Source organism: Nelumbo lutea, chromosome 4 (assembly GCF_056320005.1).
Source record: "Nelumbo lutea isolate HS-2025 chromosome 4, American lotus-T2T, whole genome shotgun sequence".
Classification (NCBI taxonomy): Eukaryota; Viridiplantae; Streptophyta; class Magnoliopsida; order Proteales; family Nelumbonaceae; genus Nelumbo; species Nelumbo lutea.
In genome coordinates, this window is record NC_142687.1 from 9,434,356 (window position 1) to 9,459,913 (window position 25,558).

The following is a 25,558-nucleotide window of genomic DNA, read 5'->3' on the forward strand; positions in this document are numbered from 1 at the left end:
GGAGGTACCCCATTGCCCCAACCCATATTTTCTACAACTAGCTTGACGATGTATCAACTATCAATTGGTTTTTACGTTTCTCATAAAGGAAAGCTTGAAGCTCAGTAACTAAAAAAGAAAAATAAGTATTCTTTTTATACTATTCTACATCAAAGTAAATGTTTTAAAAAACAAGCCAAAAATGGAAACCGCTTTGGCAACTGATTTTTGGGTAAGTGGTGCAACCGTTCGGGTCAAATGGTTTAAACACTTTAACAAGTGATATGCCATCTTACCCATTGGAATGGAATATTGTGGTAAGATGCATATAAATATCGTGAGAAGATGGTTTGAGAATGAGAGTGAGATTTAAGAAGCTGTTGGCCAATATAGTTTAGAGGAGAAAGAAGATTGAGTGAGAAGAAGAAGAATAAGGAGGTCACTTGTAGCAGCAATGAAGACGGCAACGACAACAGGGAACTACAGTGACAACGGTGGCGGCAAACTATAGTAGCAACGATGGCAATGAAAGTAGATATGGTATTTCTCTCATATCTTTCACATACACACACTATCTCTCTTGCAAATATTTTTTATAGATTGCTCTCCCATACCTCTAAACATGATGTCTCTTAGATCTCTTTGACACATCTCTCTCAAATGATCTCTTTATCTATTAGATATCAGATAGAGAAATTTGAAGTTATGAACTTTTCTTTTTCATTCTTGTTTTGTCATAAGTAATAAATCGTGAACCATTGTCCAAATGGTTCAGCAGTCAAACCATATGGGTCAATGGTTTTTAGTCAGGGAACGGGTTTGGGGTAAAACCATGATTTTCAAAACTGAACGGGGTCGGACCATTAGATCAGAAAAACCAGGAACCTAGGTAGTTAATCGTTCGAACGATTTTGACCATTTTCTTTTTTATTTTTTGCCTATATGGGCCGACCATTCGGTTCGAACGACCGAAGAACCGGACCTCTGACCGGTTCGTTCTCTAGGTCGATTTAAAAAATATTGGGTAAAACGGAACCAGTCATCTGGACGGTTTTCGGTCCGAATGGCCCGATCGTCCGGGTCAACGTTGGTTCGAAAAATAGGGGCAGCCTGCATCACGAAAGACAATTGTGTCGCAGGCTGCCCATTCTCTTTTTCTTCGACTTCGACACGCTCAGACACCCTCTCTCTCTCTCTCTCTCTCTCTCTCGCTATTCGCAGTGGTCTCTCGCCATCAAAAACATCGATTCTCTCTAAGGCTTCCGCCGATGATCTTTTTCTACCTGTGATATCTGATCTACGTAAGTCTCTCTCTGCTGCGTTTGTCAGCTTCACCATGGCCTATTTACTATAATGTGCTTTGGGTTAGCTTTTCTCGTCTATGAACTCTCACAGTCTCACAACACACTCTCCATTGTCAAACAATTACATGCCCTCACCATCAAGTATCACCTATCTTTCGATCCTTTCTACGCAACCAAAATCATTCGTTTATATGCACTTAATAATGACCTTCATTCTGCTCGCATTGTATTTGATAGAATTCCCTGCAGAAGCGTTTACCTTTGGAATTCCATCATCAGAGCTTACGCTAGGGCTCATCAATTTAACCATGCCTTATGCTTATTTAGTCAGATGCTAAGAACAGAAATTGAACCTGATAACTTCACTTTTGCTTCTGTTATACGTGCCTGCTCGGACTATCTGGACGAAGTGGATCTGAGAGTTGTTCATGGACGAGTGATTATAGCCGGCTTGGGGTCAGATTCGATCTCTAGTAGTGCACTTGTGAGAGCTTATTCAAGAGTACGCTTTGTTGATGAAGCTCGTAAAGTGTTCAATGGGATGCCCAAACCAGATTTGGTTATGTGGAATTCAATGGTTTCAGGTTATGGGTCTTCTGGATGCTGGGACAAGGGCCTGGAATTGTTTAGAAGAATGCAGGAAATGGGGGAAAGGCCAGATGGGTATACTATGGTTGGATTACTCTCGGGTTTATGGGAACCCAGCTTACTTCAAGTTGGAAAGGGGATTCATGGTCTTTGTTTGAAAAATGGATTTGAGTCGTACGCACATGTGGGAAGTGCACTTGTGACTATGTACTCAAGGTGTGGTTGCTTGAGTTCTGCTTATGGAGCTTTTAATAGTCAATCTCTGCCTGATTTGGTTCAATGGTCTGCTCTGATAACTGGACTCATTCAATCTGGAGCTTGTGAAGAAGCCCTGTTATTGTTCAGGGAAATGAACCTCAAGGGTCAAAAAGCAGATGCTATTTCAATTGCCAGCACACTAGCAGCTTGTGCTCGGTTGGCAATGGTGGGACCTGGCAGGGAGATCCATGGTTATGTTATACGGCATGGATTTGAGTTAGAAGTCATGGTTTCCTCTGCTCTGGTAGACATGTATTCAAAGTCCGGTTTTGCTGGATTGGGATTTCGGGTTTTCAAAGCTAGGTCCAAAAGAAACACCATTGCCTATAATTCTGTAATTTCTGGTCTTGGTTCAAATGGACTTGCCTCCTTTGCCTTTGATATGTTTAACGAGATGTTAGAAGAGGGATTACAACCTGACCAATCCACTTTTTCTGCTCTACTTGGTACATGCTGCCATGCTGGGTTTGTTAAAGATGGTTGGGATCTTCTCAGAAGAATGGAAAAAGAATTTAACATTGAACCTAGTACAGAGCATTATGTATACATGGTGAAGCTCCTTGGGATGGCTGGAGAGTTTGAAAAAGCTTATCAGTTAATCCATTCTATTCCAGGATACATAGATTCTGGCGTTTGGGGTGCACTGTTATCTTGCTGCGAGGTTCATGGGAATTCTGAGTTAGGAGAAGTTGTAGCCCATCGGCTTTTTGAGATTGCACCAGACAAAAGTGCTTACAGGGTCATGCTTTCTAACATATATGCCAGTAATGGGAGGTGGAATGATGTGAAGAGCTTGAGAGATGATATGATGGAAGGAGGGCTTCGAAAAATGCCTGGTTTAAGTTGGACATGATTTACATGCAATTCCTGTCCTCTGATAAGACAAACATGATCAAGCTTTCATATCAGCTCCAAAATGAGCATTGAAAAATATGGCAGACTTGAGGAGCTTGTACAAAATAATTTAACTCCTCATATTATTTATCACCAATAATTTGGATTAGAGTCTTGCTCTTTTTCTGTTGTTGTTTTTCCAGTCTATTATTGTTCTGTGAGGTAGAGAACAAAGGGTGGTAGATAGGTGATAAAATGTTAATTTAATATTAAGTAGACAGTCACCAAATCTTTGTTAGTTCGACACATGGATCCAATCCGGCTCAGAGTAGGAGAGAAAATGGCTAGTCGGGAAACATGGCTCTGTGTTAGGATTGGGCTGGGCCTAGATTTCTATAGAGGGCTAAGCTGACCCTATATCTATAGGATGACCATGTCCGTCATATATACTGAGCTATAGATATCAGGGCCAGGAAAATAGCTACCCATACGGCGAACCATTGTTTAGTTCCAAGTGTTTAACCATTTGGCTGATCCAATTTATCTCCTCTTTGTTCTTGAACAGGCTTTCTTGGCCATTGTTTGCTTACTACATGGACATCTAAAACCAACACAGGTCATGATACAGATATATCCCTTTATATGGGCGCTCATTGTTATTTATAGATACTAGATTGGCAAATGAGTTTAATAACACCAAATGAACATAGTCAGCGAAGGGGCTGTAAGCATGTAATAAATAAAATTCGAATTATTATGGTGATGTACAGGAGTAGGATATTTTGTAACATAGCATTTATGGAATTGGTAACAGTCAGCATGAAGCTGTTGTATGCCTCCCTTGCTCACTGTGTGGATCCTTTATTCATTCATACAAACCAAACTTCATAGGACAAAAAGTCAATCCTTCATTCATTTAAATGAAAATTTGAGAATGTCTTCAGTGATTAGAGACCTGGAAATGGATACGACTGAAAGAGGTAATGATCCAAAGATTGGAATCAACAAGAAGTAAACATTTGCCAACAGTCATTCTGGATGTTTATGCTTGGAGTTGCAAGCGTAAACGTGCGTGCCATGATTCCTTAGGCAATTAGAGTTGAGATAATGTTGAATCCTTTAGCCATAATAATATCCAATTCAATGAATCAATGTCTATACATACCAATCACCTGATTGAGATTTGAGAATATGAATCTGTTATATACCAAAAGAATATCATACTTTGTTGTCAACCATCATATATTCTGCTGATCAAAACAATTATTATTATTTTAAAACCAAAGGTCATAAAAGAAATTGATAAAAAGGGTCACAATAGAAAAACTCTCTTTATCCTGAGTGTGGATTAGCTTGTGTTATTTATAACCATTTCTTTTATTATAACAGTTAAACTTTGCTTAAGATACCATTTAATTTTCAAGTGGGGAAGATCAGTTCAGTTGACTTTCATTGGACCAAGGATCTATTGGTTGCAGCCATTCAGAATGGTTTAGTATGGCTTTATAGCATTTTCCAAATGCCATGGAAGTGGGCTACTTTTGGAGGTCTACACTTTTTGTGACTTATCTGCATCACTGTGTCCTCAAATGGCCCACAAAATGCATACATTAAGATATGGTTTTAGGATGGTCATAGGATATTTGTCACATAAAAATTTATATGATGGCCTGGAGTTGGATTAGTGCTCTATAAGCATCCTCCTTTGTTTATTTGCTATTTCTTGGTACTATTTCAATAACTTCGCCAACACCTTGCTGTACCAGTTGCTTGCACTTGTGCAACTATTGGTTATTGATGTGTTTTCTGTTGGTTCGGCTGTCTTAGTTTGTATGTTTACCTTTTGTTGGGTCTTAAGTCATTAGTTAGTGGGCCTTGTTACTGGGCTTAATCTTACTTAATGTTTATTTCGACTAGGTGTCCCATCACTAATCAGGGGCAGTCTTGTCCATTCATGTAACATTATGTAATGCCTTTATATATAATAGATTAGGGCTGGCCGAAGTGATTACTGTCGCCCATTTCATTTCTGTTCCTCTTCTTCTTCCTCTTCTACTCTCATTTGATCGCCCTATTTCAGCAAACATGGTATCAGAGCATTGATCTTATGACTGGTTACAATAGCCGCATCTTCTTCTACTCGTAGGTAACTCTTCCATTCTTCTTGTTGGTTGCTGCAAAGAAACCTTAGGGTTGGTCGTAGAACACAGCTAGACCTACATCTAGGGTTTCCCTTGGTTGTAGGGCCCAAGGGGAGTTAGACCCAGAGGCTGATGCCCTAATAGACACAGTACAGCAGACTGTAGCCATTCGACTAAGATAGATCTGTGTAGAACAGATCTAGGCGGAAGGACTGATTTTAGTAGTCCTAGAACTGTTCGTGGGTGAAGTTATAACCTGCGGCAGCATTGTTTAGCACACAGTAGAAGCCAACACAGCAAGTTGCAGTGTAGTACTCCATGACAACAATAATTTGGGCACAGTGTGCAGTGTTTCAGCTCTGTGTCTGGTTCTCAGGACTGGGTTTACAGTGCAACAAGTTCTGTAAGTGTGAAACAGTTCTCTATACATTGGAGTTACAGTCTTGACACTTACAAGTAAGTGAAGATGTCTTCGATATCCGGGGAAGTGTCTTCTAGAGATGTTAGGGCTTATGGGAGGTCTCCTAATCTGGAGAATCTAAATTTGCATAGCCTACAGATCACAGGTGTGATGTTGGATGAGTACAACTTCAGGGAATGGTCTGTCTCAGCCATGCTTTTCATCACATCCCGTGAACTCACTGGTTACTTAGACGGGCAGAAGAAGGAACCAGAAGTGGGAAGTGCTGAATATGGAACTTGGCGCAAAGAGAATGCTACAGTTATGTCCTGGCTACTTGCCTCAATGACTCCAAGAGTAGCCAGGACTGTTCAACATTTTTCCACGGCTGCCAAGATTTGGGAAAAGGTTTCTAAAACCTATGGGCAGAAGAAGAATAATGCCAGAGTTTACAGATTGAATCAAGATATTGCTGCCTTGAGGCAAGGAGATATGAGTGTTGCAACATATTTTGCTACACTAGAAGGACTATGGGAAGAGTTAGATCACCACCTTATCATTGACTGGGAGAGTGCTGGAGACAAAGAGAAGCATGACAAACAAATTGAAGAGGGTAGAGCATTTAAGTTTCTTGCTGGCCTAGATTCTATATATGAGAGCATAAGATCCCAAATTCTGGGAAGGGATGAAATGCCAGACTTACATCATGTCTACTACCTTGTGAGGAATGAAGAGGTGAGAAGAAAAGAGATGCAGGTTGATACTCAAACAAAACTAGCTGAACAACCTGTGGAGCATTCGGCCCTAATCTCTACAAATCAAAGGGGAACAGGTACTCTGACAAGAGACATCTGAAGTGCACCCACTGTGGAGGGGAAAGGCATGTGAAAGAGACCTGTTGGGTTCTCCATCCGCATCTGAAGCTAGCTGCATTGAGGAAAGATAAGAAGCATCAGAAGGGTCAATCTGCAAGTGTGAATTTGGCTATGGGTCAAAGTGGTGATGGTTCAAAGCACACATCTACAGTTACTTCCTCTTCCATGGGACAGACTTCTAATTCCCCTCAAACCGAGTCCTTGGGTTTTACTGCTGATGAGGTAGAGGTACTTAGCCGGGCCCTAGCCCGTTTAAGGACCATTCTCTTCCATCCTCCTCCCTTGTCAGATCAGGTATTGTCTCTGCCTTTAGTGCTACTAGTTCTATTGATCCTGCCTCTTGAATTATTGATTCTGGTGCAACTGACCACATGACACACATGTCTTCTCTATTTTCTTCCTATCATTTAATGTCTGGCCAAGATAAAATGAGGGCTGCTGATGGTTCTCTCTCTACCATCTCTGGGAAGGGAGTGATTGACCTAAGCAAGGACCTCTCACTAAAATCTGTCTTGCATGTTTCCAATCTTTCTTCACATCTCTTATCTGTTTCCAAGCTTACCAAAAATTTGAATTGTAGCATAACCTTTTTTCCTACTCACCGTGTCTTTCAGGACAGTTTGACGAAGAGAACGATTGGGAGCGGTCATGAGTGTGGAGGTCTCTACTACCTTAATGCAGACATCAGTTCGGCCTTGCAAACATCTGCTATGTGTAGTCAATCCAATGTGGAGTCAATAGCTAGGTTACATCTATGGCATGCTAGGCTAGGTCATTTACCTTTTTCATCATTGGAAGTGTTGTTTCCAGAACTATTCAAAAGTGTTTCAAGTCAAGAGTTAGTTTGTGAAGTCTGTCAACTATCAAAGCAATGTAGAACTGTTTATTCAACTTCAAGTAATGAAATTCGAGCTTCTTTTGACTTAGTCCACTTTGATGTTTGGGGACAGGAAGTCAACCTCTGGGTACTATACCTTTGTTGGAGGAAATTTAGTTACATGGAGGAGTAAAAAACAGAATGTGGTTGCAAGATCTAGTGCAGAGGTTGAATACCGAGCTATGGCTCATGGTGTTGCTGAACTCTTATGGCTGAAGATCCTGCTTGGTGAACTTGGAATAAAGATTGAGTGCCCTCTCAGGTTGTACTGTGACAACAAGGCAGCCATCAACATTGCAAATAACCCAGTGCAACATGATAGAACAAAACATATTGAGATAGACCGTCACTTTGTTAGAGAAAGAATTGTCTCAGGAGAACTCTGCATTCCTTATACTCCCTTCGAGATGCAGATTGCAGATGTTCTGACTAAAGGGCTAGCTACAGTGAAATTCGTGGACTTACTTGGCAAGCTAAACATGATTGACATCTATGCTTAGCTTGAGGGGGAGTGTTGGTTCGGCTGTCTTAGTTTGTATGTTTACCTTTTGTTGGGTCTTAAGTCATTAGTTAGTGGGCCTTGTTACTGGGCCTAATCTTACTTAATGTTTATTTTGACTAGGTGTCTCATCACTAATCTGGGGCAGTCTTGTCCATTCATGTAACATTATGTAATGCCTTTATATATAATAGATTAGGGCTGGCCGAAGTGATTATTGCCGCCCATTTCATTTCTGTTCCTCTTCTTCTTCCTCTTCTACTCTCATTCGACCGCCCTATTTCAGCAAACATTTTCAATGAAATTATTGATCATACAAAATACTTGCAATTTTTTCTTGTAATGAAATTATTGATAAAAATTGTTTTTTAATAGCAGTCAAGTCCATTTCAAGCAATTTTCTATTTAATCACGGGGAATAAACTCAGAGATACAGACGGCTTATCTGCCTGGTTGAAGTGTAATTGGTCACTAATGGTTTCGTTCCCCCCTTTTCCTATTTCTTTTTACTTATTCAATATGATCTTCAGGTTGTTGAAGACAACATATCATAAATAACACAATGCTGATCATATATGCTTTACTTACTGTCCAAGTTCTTTTATGTTCTCTTCAAGATACAAAATAGATTCTAATGATGGTGAGTTTCTAAATTTATATTTTACAACTTTGTGGGTGATTTCAATTTCTCTTATATATGATAGCAATCACCTTTTTTTTTTCCTTTTCCTTTCCGGAGTTCTTGCTGTATGTTTCCCTGTACAATAGTTGATATCTCCATTACTTAAAAGGGCACAAAGAGAGGTTTGATCCTTCAGTTATTTTCCTATTCTCTTAGTAACAGGTAAAATATAGTTCATGCTTAATATCTTAACACACACAAACCATCTCAGATAGTAATGCTCCAATAAGATGTGTATGAGGTAGTATCACATGGATTTCAAGTTAAAATTGAAAGACTAAAAACAGAAAGTGTTTCAGTGGACACTATTTTGGGCATGTACCATCTATTTCTGCTTCAATCTTTATTTTGACTATATTTATGCACATTTGCTTCTTATCATTTCCAAAATCAGTATTTGTATTGTATATTCTGTTAACATTAAAGAGAACTGTGTTTTGGCCTCTTTTTCTCCTTCAGGTTTGACTTGGAATTTTGATTTCCAAAGGGAACTTGAGGATTTTGATAATGGGGAGTGTCTCTTGAATGACTTTTTCTTCTTAGAGAGGGAACTGATTACAGAGTGTGGACTCCAAATCTTTTGGATGCCCTTCCATGGAAATGCACAATGCCCAAATCTCCAGCAAGAGATATACTGGAAACAATGAATGCAAACCCTTTTTGGGTTCCCAGAGATTTAAATACTTTGGCAGACTAGTTAGCAAAATCTGGTGTGCTCAGGGAGTCTCTGTATTGTGATGATATCCCTTATCTGTTTGCTCCTGTTATACATCATCTCATGTACCAGTTTTCTTTTTAGTGAAATTATGCTATCTTCTTCAAAAAAAGAAATGGTGACAATGTCAACCATCTTTTTATCTTGTGCTCTTTTATTATGGTTGTGTAGAACCATTTTTTCTGTCTTTTTAGAGCCCGTTGGACTCCCCCTTCTGACATTATGCAACTGTTCAAGATTGACTCTCTTGTGTCGAGAGCTGTGGTCTTGTGGGGTGTTTGGAGTGAGAGGAATGCTAATGCTCGAATTACTTCCTAGGGTCAAGAAAAGAGTTGAAAGACAAATCCTTTAGCTGTCTATGCACTGCAGCCCATGAGTAGATTCTTCCCCATAAGCTTTTTAAAATCGTATCCTCTGTATTGTATTTATTTTAAAAAATTCTCCTATTTCTCTCCAACCAAATAGACCAAATCACTGCTGCTGGAATTACTTCCCACAATACTCTCCCTCTCTTGGACAGACCCTTAAGCTGCCAACACCATAAAAGGGATTTCAGGTCTTTTGGAAAACAGAAACTAACATCTAGCAGCCCTAAAGCTTTCACCCAGATCTTTCTAGCAAGCTTACAGTGAATGAATAAATTGCTAATTTCACAGGGATCTTCCATGGGTATAAATTGCTGAACCACATTAAACCTTGTATGTTCTCTCTTTTGCATTTTCCTTATCTTCAGGGTTTCTGTTATGTTTTGGAGCAGCTACAGTAGTCCAAACCAGTGAAGAAGGAAGAAGAAGATGAGGAAGAAGACAAGAGAAAGAGAGAACAGGAGGGTTTAGTCGAACTGATTAGACTCCCATTCAGTCGACCCCCTTGTGTTTATTAGGTTCTAATTACACTTACAAAGACTAAACTGCCCTCACTTAAGTGTGGGGCAGAGTACTCTAATAAAACAGCCACATAAGCAAAGTACTTAACTGACATAAGATTACTAAATTACCCTTATTCGGCTCACTCTAACACTCCCCCTCAAGCTGGAGAATATATGTCATATAATCCCAGCTTGTTACATAGATGATTCACTTTCCCTGAGTTTAGAGCTTTTGTAAACAAATCTGCCCATTGATCATTCGAGCCCACATGTTCTGTGTTTATCTCTCCAGCAAGGACCTTCTCCCTCACAAAGTGGCAATCAACCTCTATGTGCTTTGTTCTCTCATGAAATACAAGATTGGATGAGATATGGAGTGCAGCTTGGTTGTCACAATACAGTCTCATAGGTTTATCCATGTGAAACCAAATTTCTTGTAGAAGATTCCTCAACCACACTAACTCACAGGTAGTATGTGCCATGGCCCTATACTCAGCTTCAGCACTACTTCTGGCCACAACCGTCTGCTTTTTACTCTTCCACGTCACAAGATTTCCTCCAAGAAATGTGCAATAGCCCGTAGTAGATCTTCTATCATTCACTGAGCCTGCCCAGTCTGCATCTGTATACCCCACTACTTCAAGTTTTCCTCCTGGTTTATACAATAGTCCACGGCCTGGAGCTCCTTTCAGATACCTCACAATTCTAAGAATTGCATCCCAGTGAGGTATACGAGGGTCCTGCATGAATTGGCTCACCACACTGACTGCAAAGGATATGTCGGGTCTCGTGATAGTTAGATAGTTCAGCTTCCCCACTAGTCGTCTATACCTTCCAGGATCTTCAAATACTTCTCTTGTATCACTGCTCAATTTAACATTTGGTTCCATAGGGGTCTCAGCCGGTTTTGCACCTAACAGTCCTGTTTCTTCCAATAGATCAAGAACATGTTTTCTTTGGCACAGATTTACACCTTGTTTTGACCTGACAACCTCTATTCCCAAGAAATATTTCAATGTTCCAAGATCTTTTGTTTGGAAATGGTTTTGCAAAAATACCTTTAATTTGCCAATCCCCAATTTATCACTACCAGTAATGACAATATCATCCACATAGACCACTAATAGAATCTTCCCAGCTTCTGAGTCATAGCTGAACACTGAGTGATCTACCTGGCACTGCTTCATTCCAAAACTCTTCACCACTTCACTGAACTTCCCAAACCAAGCACGCGGTGATTGTTTCAACCCATAAATTGCCTTTTTCAATCTGCATACCTTACCATCCTCCCCCTGAGCAACAAACCTAGGTGGTTGCTCCATATATACCTCCTCCACAAGATCACCATGGGGAAAGGCATTTTTTATATCAAGTTGAAACATAGGCCAATCATACATAACTGCCAGGGAAATTAGTACACGAACAGAACCAATCTTAGCCACCGGAGAGAATGTCTCCATGTAGTCCACTCCATACAACTGTGAGTAACCTTTAGCAACAAGTCTGGCCTTCAGACGCTCCACACTACCATCTGGCAAGTATTTCACGGTATACACCCATTTACAGCCCACAGCATGCTTACTAGGTGGGAGAGTAGTAAGTTCCCACGTTTGAGTATGTTGAAGAGCAGAAAGTTCCTCCTCCATTGCCTGCCGCCAATCAGGTGAACTGAGAGTTTCTTGGACATTGTTAGGTATGGAAATAGAGGATAAAAGGGAAACACACTGGCGATGTGATGTAGAAAGACGAGATAATGAAACGAAATTGGAAATGGGATGGAGGGTAGAACTGCGTTTAACTTTCCGTAAGGCAATGGGTAGATCAAGGTTTGAGGGTTCAACAATAGGAGCCATGAGAGGATCCGCAGATGAGGTAGAAGCTGGAGGAGGGGCCGGTGCCGTTCGACGTGTATACACTTGCCGGATTGGTGGACGTTCGGTGGTGATCTGCATGGGATGAGGTGATGAGTCTACTCCAACAACAACATCTGGAACTGGATCACTGACAGGGAGAGGAAGAGGAAGTGCGGGTGGAGACGAGGGTGCTTCAGGACTTGAGAAGAAGGGGACTGACTCAAAAAAGGTGACATCAGGACAGACATAGCACTTCCGGGTAATGGGATTATAACACTTGTACCCTTTCTGAGTCCGTGAGTATCCAAGGAAGACACATTTAATTGAGCGTGCATCTAGCTTGTCTATTCCAGGGCTCAGATTGTGGACAAAGCACACACAACCAAAGACATGAGGAATTAATGGGAATGGAGATAAAGTGGGAAACAAGATAGAGAAGGGGGACCGACCATGAAGAATGAAGGAGGGCATCCGATTAATGAGAAAACATGCAGTGAGTACAGCATCACTCCAAAAACGTTTAGGAACATTCATGTGGTGAAGAATAGACCGAGCAGTTTCAAGAAGCTGACGGTTCTTCCGTTCAGCTACCCCATTTTGTTGAGGGGTGTATGCACATGATGTCTGATGAATAATGCCATGCTGTTCTAAATACTGTTGAAATGAAGTAAGAAAGTATTCACGACCATTATCTGAACGGAGAATTTTGATTGGAACACCAAATTGTGTGCGTATTTCAGCATGGAATTTTTGAAAAATAGAAAACAATTCACTTCTTTCTTTCATTAAGTAAATCCACGTCATTCTTGAACAATCATCAATAAAGGAGACAAAATGCTTGTACCCATTATAAGACCCTATTTTGATTGGACCCCAAACATCTGAATGAACCAAAGAAAAAGGACTCAACATACGACTCTCAACTCTTGGACTGAAGGACACACGACGATGTTTCCCAAACTGACATGACTCACATTGCAAAACTGACAAATGACTCAATGACGGGACCAAAATCTTGAGAGCCTTGAGAGATGGATGTCCTAGTCGGCAATGCCATTGTAGAGGAGGGTGTCACGAACACAGCTGAGATGCTTTGCAAGCGGAAGCAGGTCAGAAACCTAGCTCTGATACCATGTTTTGGAGCAACTACAGTAGTCCGAACCAGTGAAGAAGGAAGAAGAAGATGAGGAAGAAGACAAGAGAAAGAGAGAACAGGAGGGTTTAGTCGAACTGATTAGACTCCCATTCAGTCGACCCCCTTGTGTTTATTAGGTTCTAATTACACTTACAAAGACTAAACTGCCCTCACTTAAGTGTGGGGCAGAGTACTCTAATAAAACAGCCACATAAGCAAAGTACTTAACTGACATAAGATTACTAAATTACCCTTATTCGGCTCACTCTAACATGTCACAACAATGTTCTTTAAAAAGAAGCTTGAGGTTTCTTTAATTACCCTACCACTATGAGGTTGGCACAGTAAATTTCCATTATGTAATAGTTTAAAGGAATTCTCTTGGATGCTATTCTTAGAGACGGGCAGCTGGTTGCTGCTTTTGCTTTTCATAGAAGATGCCCTATGCTTGATTGGATTGCTCCAAACCATAGATCCGTCAAACTAACTTTGATGAATATCAGGGACCTTGGGTGCTTAGATTTACTATTGGAGAAGCTAAGACAATTGATGCCACTTTGAACAGCTCATTCAAATGGACCCCTATATCAGCCGATGCTCTTTCCAACCAATTAACCAGGGAGGGTGTTGGGAGGACAAAGTTTCATTGGGGGGGGGGGGGGGGCACTGGGTCCCAGGGGACAAATCGCCAAAATAATCAATAACTGTTTGTATCTACATTGTTATTTTCTTGGAGTGTTTTCTCAGACGTACCTGTATCTGTATTATGTTTTGTTTTCTTCCCTGCCATTGCGCTCCTTATCACTAATGTGCATGGATAAATTCACTTTACATTAATAAAAAAAAAACTGTGCTTCTTTGTGGATGGACAGATGGTGAACCATGTGTGTGTTCATTTGTTGGGCCCAGTGTTACTGATTCATTATATTCATGTTGGATACAGAAACATTTCTTTGTATCCTAGTGACATCTAGAAACCATATAACAAAGTACAAAAAAGTAATTAGGGTTGTAACTTGTAAGTATGATCTGTCTGTGTGTGTTATGAAGTTAAATCACTAGAGCGATGGAAAAGGGGAAACGTTTCTGCTTCAAACTGCACTCATGGTGTTTTAGAGTGGAAATGTCCTCAAGTAGTGCTCTTAGAATTCAAGGATGTGATCTTCAAGAGAGATGTATAATTTTCCCTACTAATGAGTTCTGTTATCTATTCCTTGTGGGATTTGTGTTGCTTTGTAAACTCTTACTTGGAAGCTCGAGACCTACAGACCTTTGTTGCGTCTCTAATTGAAGGCATGCACATTTTGTACAGCTACAATTACCCTTGTTTAATGCTTTTAGATTTTGCCAAGGAATCTCTACTATCTATAAAATACCCAAGACATAAAAGTTAGTCTTGTTATAATCCTCTAAAATACTTAATTCATCCTCATCCACCTGTCCTCCTCTTCTCTCTATACATGCCTACTCATGTACTTGCATGCTCTAAAGTTGCTTCGAAAGTTTGGAGCTTTTCAAAGTTTGCATACCCACTCCCTCAATCATACCTATCTGTGCTCCACGTATTGGACTTAAGTGTTGATTCATTTTATCCATCTCAGATTCAAAATAAAAATAATAAACTCACTGAAGGCAAATTTTATGACCTTTCTGCATGCATGCCTGCAGCCTGCTCTTGTGCATATGCACTTGCTAATGTGTATTTATTAATTTATCATTCATTGCATTGGGTTCAATCTGCCATGTTGATTTGTCCAGACATGGATCTACATGTCATCAGTCATTCATTTTCTCCTTGTCTATTTTCATTTAAAAGCACCCACATTCTCTGGGGCTATAACTACCCTCATGTAATGTTTTGACTTTTGTTGAAGTCTCTATCTATCCATCTATCCGTGCATCTACATCCACATACACACAACTTGATGGGAAATGCACAAGGCATGGTGCCATTCATGCCTAAGAGAAGGGGTAAAATTTTGTGGAGATGTATTAGGGATGCATTGATTTGGACGGTGTGGGAGGAAAGGAATGGCAGAATGTTCAATGATAAAGAAAGAAATAAGGAAGTGGTTCTGGATTGCATTTTATATAGAGCTTTAATGTGGGCCAAGTCCCTAAAGTTATTTTCTGAATTCTCCTTTGATGATATGCGGAGAAATTTGGAAGTTGTAGCTAGAAGTTCTGCTACAAGGGTTAAACCTGTTGTGGGCTGGAAACCACCAGATGAAGGATTCATCAAACTGAATTTTGATGGCAGCAGCCTAGGGAACCCAGGCCCGACTGGTATAGGGGGAGTCTTTAGAAACTTTGAAGGTCATGTTGTTGCTGTGTTTTCAGGTCCAGTTGGAGTAGGGGACTCGGTTCTTTTCAGAATTCCAAGCTGTCTTGCAGGGAGTACAGATTGCTAAAGATTTAAATTAGGATAGACTGCTAATTGAAGGGGACTCTAAACTGGTAACAGGGTGGTTGAAGGAACCTGAAACTGTAATTTGGAAATACAAAAAATATATGAAAAGATTTAAGTGGCTGGTCAGAGATATGACAATTTCAGTCCAATGGGAAAGGCGGTCAGCTAACGGGATAGCTGTTTTTTTATTTATTTTTTTTGCAAAACAGGGGGTGCATAAGGCTGAACTATTCTGGGCTCAGTTGTAATCAGTTTATATGGCTGAGGCTGCATCTCGTGCCTCCGCTGGATGTACTTTGTAATTATGTGATAATTATGATCTAATAAAATTTTTATCATTTGTCAAAAAAAAAATCATGCCTAAAATGGGGGAAGAAGGGCCTTTCAAAGGTGACCGTTTTACATCATAATTGACATTTCTTTGTATGCTAGTTGTTTTCATGCCAATCTATTCCAGTCCTTTATATATATATATATATATATTTCTTTGTTCTACCACTTAGGCTGATGTTAGGATTGTGCTCCTTGAAGTGCAATGAAGTCTACTAACCTAGGCCAGGGGCATTCTTAGATATCCATTAACCCCTTTCAGCTCCAGTCTCTGCTCTCTTGACAAGAACCAGGGAGGAGTTTGGAGATTATTGCTTGTTCCTTTTAGTCTCACATTATGAAAAGCCCTTGGTTTGGTTGATAGGGATGGCTGGGGTTTTGATGATTTGCTTTCTGTTTGTCAAGCCATTCATGGTTGATTTTTTACATATTTCAGTTTTGCAGCGCTTGCCTTGGGGGTTATATGTGTGGGATTGCTTTTATTTGTATGTTTCTCATTGTTTAGCTGTTCTTTGTTTCACTTTTTGGCTGTTTACCTGTATACTTCTGTATCTTTCTTCCCTTAATTCAGTTTTTGATTCGTTATTTATCAAGAGAAAACAGGCAATTATGTTTTTCCAGTTCATCTATCCTAATTCTACTAGTGATGCTCCTTGGCTTGAATAAACAACAAGGTTGCCCCTTGGCAAACAAGTTTGTTCCTGTTTCAAAAACAGGAATTGATTTATTTCCTCTACATATTGTACAGGATCAGGAGATGGAACTTTGCGTCCATTGAACATCAGTGAGAGAAATGTGGTATGGTTTTATTTTTGTTCCATATACAAGTAAAAGATATATTTGTTTATACATGTGAATATGCACATATTGCAGTAAGGTTAAGGTTTTAGAGTCTGCATCAATTTCTATGTTTGAAAATTCTTTGAAATGTTAACTATTGTGAATTTGTATAAGGTTAATGTGAATTGTTGAATCTTTGGAATTGTTTAATATATAAAGAAAATCTTGAATGTGGATTTGAATCTGAGAGCAGCCATTTTGTGCAAAACAAAGGATAGTGGGTTGGGTCTGTAGTGTGTATCCAGTTCACCCTTCCTCAATGCCCCAGAAAACTGGGACCAACATTGGGTAATGACATTTCTATAAAGAGAATCTTGGAATTCTTGAATGTTTTCAAGATTTGGAACCTTGAGGTAACTACATTTTATTGGTTAGGGAAGTCTAACTTGAACATGACCCTTACCTGGGGAAGTTTTTGGAACCAAATCTGACCCTTTTCCATCCTTATTTTGGACCCAAATTCACTGGTGTCTGAACTGTTATTACCTTGATTTGAGGAAGGTGGATGGATGCATTTGATAGGGTTCTCTCAAAGTGCTGAATCTATTTATTGCTGTCTCATTTTAAAAGCTATTTGTAAGTTGTATTTGGAAAACTATTGATCAACCCTAGATTGATCAATACTAATAATAGTAAGGTGTCTCATTTTAAAATCTATTTGTTGCTGTCTCATTTGATAGGGTTCTCTCAAAGTGTAGATCAATCTGATCGAACCAACAGTCACATTGGTGTGGCAACTTGCTTGAACTTGAACTGGGATCCCTGAAAAGGAAAGAGAAGATGAATTGATCTGGAGACCTGATCCAAAAGGCGACTTCTGGAGATCTGATCCAAAAGGCGACTTCTCCATCAAGACTGCATATAGGTTGCAAGCTCTTTCTGGTGAAGAGTCCACGAGGACTCATCATGAGGTTATGAAAATCTGGACTTAAATTGTCCCCTTCACAATAGAATTTCCTCTAAAGTATTCTTAAAAAGAAGTGGCCTGAATTTAGAGGAAGGCTGTGATTTTTGTGGAGAGACTGAAGACATCAATCCCATATTCTTAAGATGCAATTTTGCCAATCAGGAGTGGAGGATTCTGGGAGATTCAAGAGTTGTACCCTCTTTAGAAGACCAAACAATATTTGACTGGTGGAACAAAGTTTTCAATCCTTATTTCATTGCCCACCAAACCTATCCATACTTCGTGTCTTTGGATGTGTTTGTTTTGTCCATTTCCCTCCCCATGAACGCACTAAGCTAACAGTTCAATCAATTATGTATGCATTTCTATGATCCCAAAGTCTGTAGATTGTGCATTTCTCGCAATGTCATCTTTCTTGAGAACCTTTCATTCTTTGAACATATTAGTAAATTGCCTGCACCATCCATTTCTATTCTGCATAACTTTGACTTTGCAAGTGATTGTCCTCCATCTCAGCCACTTCAAATTTATTCCAGGAAGCATCTAGTTTGCCCATTGCTTATGCCTCCTCCACTTTCAGCAACAGTGACTGGTCACTCCTCTCCATCTATTACTACTTTAAGTACATGTTCTCATCTCGAGGATTTACCTTCATCTATTCCTTTGCGTCGATCATCTCGTATTTCCCGTCCACTTGATCGCTATGGCTTCTTTTCTAGTCTTATCTCGTTTTCAGCTATTTTGTCATCCATAGATATTCCTAAGTCTTACAGCCAGGCTGTAGTAGTTAAGCATTGAAAAGATGCTATGGATTCAGAGGTTCATGCCTTATTGGAGAATGATACTTGGGAACTTGTCTCTCCTCCCCTAGATGCATCCATCATTGTTAGCCGATGTGTTTACACTGTGAAACTCAAATGAGATGGTACTCTGGATGGATATAAGGCCCACTTGGTTGCTCAAGGTTACAAGTAAGAGTATGGAATTGACTGTGATGAAATTTTTGGTCCTGTGGCTAAAATGACAATAGTTCGTTTGCTCCTGGCCATTATTGCTCTTAGACAATGGACAATTCACCAGATGGATGTCAAGAATGCCTTCCTCCATGGACATTTACAGGAGGCAGTTTATATGAATTATGAAACCACCTCCCGGCTACTATGACAACTCTTTGTTGGTGTATAAACTAAAGAAATCTTTATATGGTCTTAAGCAAGCTCCACGATCTTGGTTTGACTGCTTCCGTACAGTAGTGTTGGAGGTTGGTTTTCAATAGAGTGCTTCGGATTACTCTCTTTTTACTCTCAAGCGAGCTCAAGGTTTGACTCTTCTTTTAGTTTATGTTGATGATGTCCTTATCACTGGAGATGATGTGGACGATATTAACAATCTGAAGCTTTTGCTTAGTAACTCCTTCAAAATGCAAGATCTTGGTCTAGTGACCTACTTTCTTGGGCTTGAAATTCAAAGATGTCATCAAGGTTATTTTGTCAACCAACAGAAATATGACTTTGATTTGGTGACTCTTGCTTGTTTGATTGACTCTAAACGAGTTGATACACCTTTGGAGCTTAACTGTGAGTTGAGTAAGGACGAGGGTGATCTTCTCCTTGATGCTACTTTATATTGACAGCTTGTAGGTAATCTTATCTACCTAATCATGACTAGACCAGACATTTCCTATGCAGTCCAGATCGCGAGTTAGTTTATATCTGCTCCACATCAGCCTCACTTTTTTGCAGTTCTCCGGATTATTCTTTATGTCAAGGGCACTCTATCACATGGATTATTTTTCTCATCTTCCTCCTTCACTTAGCTCCGAGCTTATGTAGATGCCGATTGGGCAGGTTGTCCTGACACTCGTCACTCAACTACTGGCTGGTGTATATTCCTCAGTGATTCCTTGATTTTTTGGAAATGCAAGAAACAACAAACAGTTTCCAAGTCATCTACTTAAGCTGAGTATAGAGCCATGTCCTTAGCATGTAGTGAAATAGTCTGGTTTAAGGCACTACTTCATGACATGAATATTGACCACTCATTTGCTATCCCTCTGTTTGCTGACAACATGAGTGCAATCAAGGTTGCATCCAATCCTGTATTTCATGAGTGTACTAAACATATTGAGGTGGATTGTCACTTCATTCGTGACCTTCTCCACGCGGGTCACATCTCTCTCCCACATGTTTCATCGGGCCTACAGCTTGTAGATCTCTTCACCAAAGCTATGACCAAAGCCCAACATAATTTTCTTGTGGACAAACTGATGCTTATACCCCATCATCATTTTGAAGGGGAGTGTATAGAAGATAAATGGTAGTTTTGTAATTCTACTATATTTTTATTCTTCTTTCTTGTACTATAATACGCGTGTACATTAGTGTACAGCTCTTTTATTTCTTTGTAAGAACAATCTTTGTCCATTCACTTAAGTTTAATATAAATATCTCTCTTTTGGGTTGGTTCGATAAGATTGATCAACCCTTACAGATCTGAACTTGTGTTTGTCTTCTTGCTCTTTTAACTTCTCACGAACTGACAAGAACAAGCTCTTTCTGGTAAAGAGTCCACGAGGACTCATCATGAGGTTATGAAAATCTGGACTTTAAATTGTCCCCTTCACAATAGAATTTCCTCAAAAGTTTTCTTAAAAAGAAGGGGCCTGAATTTAGACGAAGGCTGTGATTTCTGTGGAGAGACTGAAGACATCAATCACATATTCTTAAGATGCAATTTTTCCAATCAGGTGTGGAGGATTGCGGGAGATCCAAGAGTTGTACCCTCTTTAGAAGACCAAGCAATATTCGACTGGTGGAACAAAGTTTTCAATTTTGATAAACTGGAAGGGAGAACTTCCAAGGAATTGGTGATTTTGCTTCTGTGGTGGTTATGGAAAAACGGAAATGAAAAGGTGCTTCATAATACACCCCTTCCTCCTATGAGGGTCTGGAAAAAAGGCGAGGGAGGAAGCTATGGAATTAAGACTTTCAACATTCCCACCAACAGGATTCTTCAGACAGGAACCATTTGGGTTCGACGGGAGCCTCCAAGGGCTTCTTGCATTAAGATTAATTTTGACGCTTCGAATAGGAGCGATGCTTGCTCAGAGATTGGTTATGTTGCTAGAGATGAATGGGGTCAAATTCTAAAAATCCAAAGCAAAAATATTGGGGGGTGCTCCATAAGTGTGGCTGAGCCTTGCTGCTTGGGGCACCTTTTGAAGCTCACATTTTGGCTTTGGAGTTTGCTGGTCAAATTTAATTATTGAAGATGACTTGAAGCTTGTGGTTGATTGCCTAAAGGGTCGTGATATCTGTCCTTGGAGCATAAGTTTGTTGATTGAAGAGTGCTATCTCTTGTGCGAGAAGAGCGGGTTAAACGCCCTGTACACCCTTTTTACAGGGAAGTAAATTATGCTGCTGATCGGTTAGCAAATATAGGTTTGATGAGATTCTGTTAGATTCCCTTCTTTCTGATTGCTCTTTTTCTTTCATTTGTCTTTGTGATGCTAGAGGGAGGGCTACCCTCGTGTTGTGTACCCTATTTTTCATTCTATCAAAAAAAAAAAAAAGACCCCTGCAGGGTCATGTTTGTTGCTGCATATATTGTTCTTACATTCTGTATTCCTAACTACTCAAAGTTGAATGCTGAACCTAGTACTGTTGACTCTGATGTTACAGTATGGCCATAACATATTTCCTAGCCTAAATCATGTTATTTCAATCTTCCCTTCATTCTTTGCAATAGATGTATTAAGGGCAAACTTTCTTTTATAGTATAAGACAAATTGAAACACCATTAGTTTTTTTGATCAATATTCAAACACCACTAATGCTCTAATTATTTCAAGCCTGTTACAACTATTCGTCTTGCTTTTAGTTTGTATGTCTTTCTTTCTTGTACCAAGTAAATTTTGATCATGGTAGTAATTTTAGTGTGCAGTTATACCAAATGGAAAAACTATGGGTATGGCTTATATGTTGAATCTCTCAGTGAATTAAAAAAAAAAAGAAACACATATCCTTGTGTTTCTAAAGCATGGTTGAGTTGTCTTTAGACAAGGCATATTACTGCTTTTGAAGACTCCTTGGTATGGATAAACTTATCATCTTCTATAGAATAACCCATTTGACATCTTGCTTCTCCCTCCAAGTGATGTTTTCCAATCTATCGAGGAGAGCAGGATCCAATAGTGTCAGAACAATTTCTTTCATATCTGGTTGGTTAACTGCATCTTAAATAATATACTGCCTAGAAGTTTCTATCATCTGGAAGAGAGAGATAGGTCATGGTGGATAACGAGGAGATATGGATATATAAAAAAATGCCTACTTGTATATGTTTGTACAATATGTGTACATGGAAAAATGCTTGCTTTAGAATTTGAGGACAGGAATAAGCTTCCCTCCATTGTGCACAACAAGACGTATAATCATGAAGTTGGGAGTTTGTTGGAACTAGGATATCTATATCAAATATTTTTTGAGAAAAGGTAAGGTATGCAATGCCAGTTTAATTCTTTTAGTTTTCTAACCTGTAGGTTATTTACTAGAAAAAAATAAAACTTAGATTCACCAGCTTCTCTAAATTGGGGAACAAAAAAGAGCATTCATTATTATTTTCCTTCTTTATGAATTAGTGCAATAGTTTGGATGGTGGAAACTACTTATTATTTCCCTCCTTATGAATGAGATCATTCTGGATGGGAGGCATCAAATGATGGGTGTAATCTCCTGCGTGCGATGTATTTGTACCATACCAGTCAGAGGACCACTTCTTACAGAAGTATTTTTGCATACATTTCCTTGTTCATGTTCTCTAATTGACTCTTACCAGCATACTGCATGCTTTTGTTTGATTTGGAACTGTAGACAATGTTTGGTAGATGTCGATCTGTGCAGTTATAACATATAATTATTTAACAAGGATTTATTTTTCAATAATCTGTTGGTATTGCTGTGAGGCCCAAATGTCCTTTAAGTTTTGGTCCTTGTACTGGAGCTAAGATGTTTACTTAAATAAGCTGGGTATCTTTTACTAATGGATAGTTTTTCTTCTAAAAAATTAATGGTCCTGTGGAACACAATGTTATTTTGGAGGGGCCTGGGCCTGATGCATTGTAAATTCTTCACATCAGAATATAAGATACCTGATTTACATCCCTACCTAGATGTGATGAGGAAATTTCAAAAAAAAGGGCCTTCAAATAAAAATTTACACTGAACATAGAATTTTCTTTCAGTTTCATTTCTCTGAGGAGGATTGAAATGCCAAATTTTTGGTTTGTTTAGGAAAACCTTGATATTGGTGTTTGTTGTGCAAGAAGAAAAATTATAGGGACAAGACTGTCCTTGTTGAGGGAAATGATATGACAAATTCACTTAGGGATTCTAGTTGTCCTTAATTTGGTTAGTCTTCCTGGGGCGCACAGATAATTATGACTTTGATCTGTTGTAAGCCATTCATTTGACACCATCTTTACATTTTATATCAATGTAACAAATGATGAAATATTTTTCCTGATTAGTAGAAGATTTGTTCACCTTTGGTTTATCGATATCTTTTAATTATGGGTCATGACGATGCTCACTCAGTGAACCATTATGAACATGCTCATAGATCCACTAGCATATTCAAACAGCTCCACCTATTAAACAAGTCTTATTAGTAGAAATGTTTTGCCCAGGGTCTTGTTGCTGATCATGGCCTTTTGGACTTGCTCTTGATGACTCTTTACCACATTTATATGATTTATCAACACCTGAAGCTCTGAAAAGAACTCCTTGGACTAGTTAGATTTTATCTTTTTAATTGTAACTTCCTGTTACCAAAGTTACGTATAGTTCAGTGCTTGAAATTCCAGGGACAAAGAAAATGACAAAAGTAATTAGCAGAATATATGGGTTAGTGAGGCTTCCCAGGCCCGTTCTTCCATTACACAGAAAAGCAATCATGTCTGTATAATTATGCAGCTTCACTCTGAAGCCAATGCCAATTTGTATACTTTTGCTATTAAAAGTCACAACTGAAATACTGTATCTGATACATTTCAGTTCTGCGTTACATGGTTGATGTGGTCCTAGAACTGAACTAAGCTTTCTGACCCACAGCCAGGTTTTCTCTGTGGAGGCTTTGGTTTTGCAAGGAGGGTTCTCCTGGCTGCAACTGAGGCTTCTGGAGACCACCAAGTACCAATATGCTTATTGAAGGTAAAGTAACCGATGACACTATGCCAATGATTTGTTGACCATTTGTGTCGTCTTCCTGAGAACATAATCAAGGGAAGCATATCATCTATCTAATGTTTGAATTTAATACCACACTCCCCAAATATACTGATATTAATTACTTTAGACATCCAATTGGGTTGAACTTGGGAAATTTTGATGAACTTGTATGGCTGGCTTCATAAATGTCAAAAAGTTAACTTTTAGATAATTTCATTGCGAATGAATGGTACTTCACCGACCTTGAGGGTGTGAGTTCCTTAGATCTCCATGTGCACAAACAGCACCCATCCAACCTATAGAAGCTGGATCTTCTATAATCTTCCACCTAAGCTCACAATTTGACTTAACTGAGCAGACGAGATGAGCAATCCCTGACAAGGTATCATGCTCTACAACTGTGTGTGTAGTCATCACTTGGGAATCTGCTTTCTGACATCCAGACAAGATGCATTGAAACCACATGCCCTGGAAAGGAGTTCTCTACTTCTCTCTCCTCCATTAACAAGTTTCACTGTAGAAGTATCCACTGGTGCCATTACCGCCATTGGCCTCTCTGCTGGAGAACGGAACCAATATTACAACTTTACAAGGTGCTTGTTTGGTATTATGGTTTATGGGTTTGATTTGGGATGTATTTACACTTTACAGAGTAAGTGGGAGGCAATGTTCTATGTTGAGACCACTGACTCATTTCCGTGTTGAGGGAAAAACAGAATGAGATTGAGGGACCTGTTTGGCATAACAATATGGGCCTGTTTGTCTTGTTCCATCATCTCCCGTATAATCCTTCCACGAATTTGTATCTTAACAAGAATTCATAGATGGGAGAATAGTACCTCTTCGTTCACTCTCCCTGATCTAAAGTCCAAATTTTTAGGTGGTTGATATGCTCTTTTTTTAGGATATTATCTAAAATTCACTATGACATTTTTGCATTTCCCTTAAACTCATTATGGCTTTTTAAAATTTCCAGAGAGTTCCCCGTTAATGAGTTTATTGTATAAAACTCACATTCTGTTAAAATTTCCATTTAATCACCGTTTGTGATCATTAATAGAAGCTGTTCATATAAGCATGTAAGTATTTTATATGACCAAACTACTTCATAATGATCAATCAACCTTATTAGATATTTTTGTGATAACATTACCCGGCTGTTGTGGGTTTGGTCATTACTCAAGTCAGGGGCAATTTTGTCACGACTTCTATTAATGATTAATAACGGTTATCTAATGGAAAACTTAGCAAACTCAATAATAGCTCTCTATAAGTTGTGAAAAGTCGTGATAAGTTTCAGAGAAATGAGAAAGAAATCATGGTGCTTTTTTAAGGCTTTCCCCAAAGCTTTTGGTTTTAAATGTTAAATGATGGCCCTAACACGTAAAAAAAAAAAAAAGCTAAAAAAACTTTTTTGGTACATCATTTTTTTTTAAATGTTAAATAATGGCCCTAACCATGGTTTTTAAAACCAAACCTGTCAGGGCACCGTTTTTTGGTTTGGCGGTTCAACTGTTTGGGTCAAGTGGTTCGACTCATGATGCCATAAATAAATAAAAAAGCAAAAAAATACTTATATATAATAAAAAATACCATAGAAATTTAAATAAAATACAAAAAATACAGGAAAAAGAACAATATATGAAAAAAAAATAAAATACAGAAAATTTTTCAAAAATTCCAAAAAAAATGTAAGCAAGAATATGTAATGAGCACCTGTTTTTTTTAGAAGAAAAAAGCATATCAGTTCAGAAAAAAATTATCTAAACATATTTTGAGAAAGCATAAATTTCATATCAAAACATATTTTGAGAAGAAAAAAAGAAAGAAAATTCA

The 25,558-nt window shown here is 39.0% G+C and overlaps 1 protein-coding gene and 1 long non-coding RNA gene across 3 annotated transcripts; both read left to right on the top strand.

Moving 5' to 3' along the window:
* The first annotated feature begins 1,098 nt into the window (after nucleotides 1-1,098).
* On the top strand, nucleotides 1,099-24,572 carry LOC148853797 (uncharacterized). 2 transcript variants are annotated; one of them, XR_016112630.1, is made up of 4 exons: nucleotides 1,099-1,280; nucleotides 16,497-16,546; nucleotides 23,606-23,704; nucleotides 24,081-24,572. It is a non-coding gene; the product is annotated as an uncharacterized LOC148853797 (long non-coding RNA). The 2 variants fall into 2 exon arrangements; XR_016112631.1 differs by having other exon boundaries at nucleotides 24,133-24,572.
* LOC148853798 (Tetratricopeptide repeat (TPR)-like superfamily protein) lies at nucleotides 1,276-3,132 on the top strand. Its single transcript, XM_088983174.1, has one exon. The coding sequence runs from the start codon at nucleotides 1,333-1,335 to the stop codon at nucleotides 2,980-2,982; it is 1,650 nt and encodes a 549-aa protein (XP_088839300.1). The 5' UTR covers nucleotides 1,276-1,332; the 3' UTR covers nucleotides 2,983-3,132.
* Nucleotides 24,573-25,558: the final 986 nt, after the last annotated feature.

What these genes read in the sequence shown, in the direction of transcription:
- LOC148853798 (XM_088983174.1), top strand. Translation starts at nt 1,333, where the DNA reads ATGTGCTTTGGGTTAGCTTTTCTCGTCTATGAACTCTCACAGTCTCAC.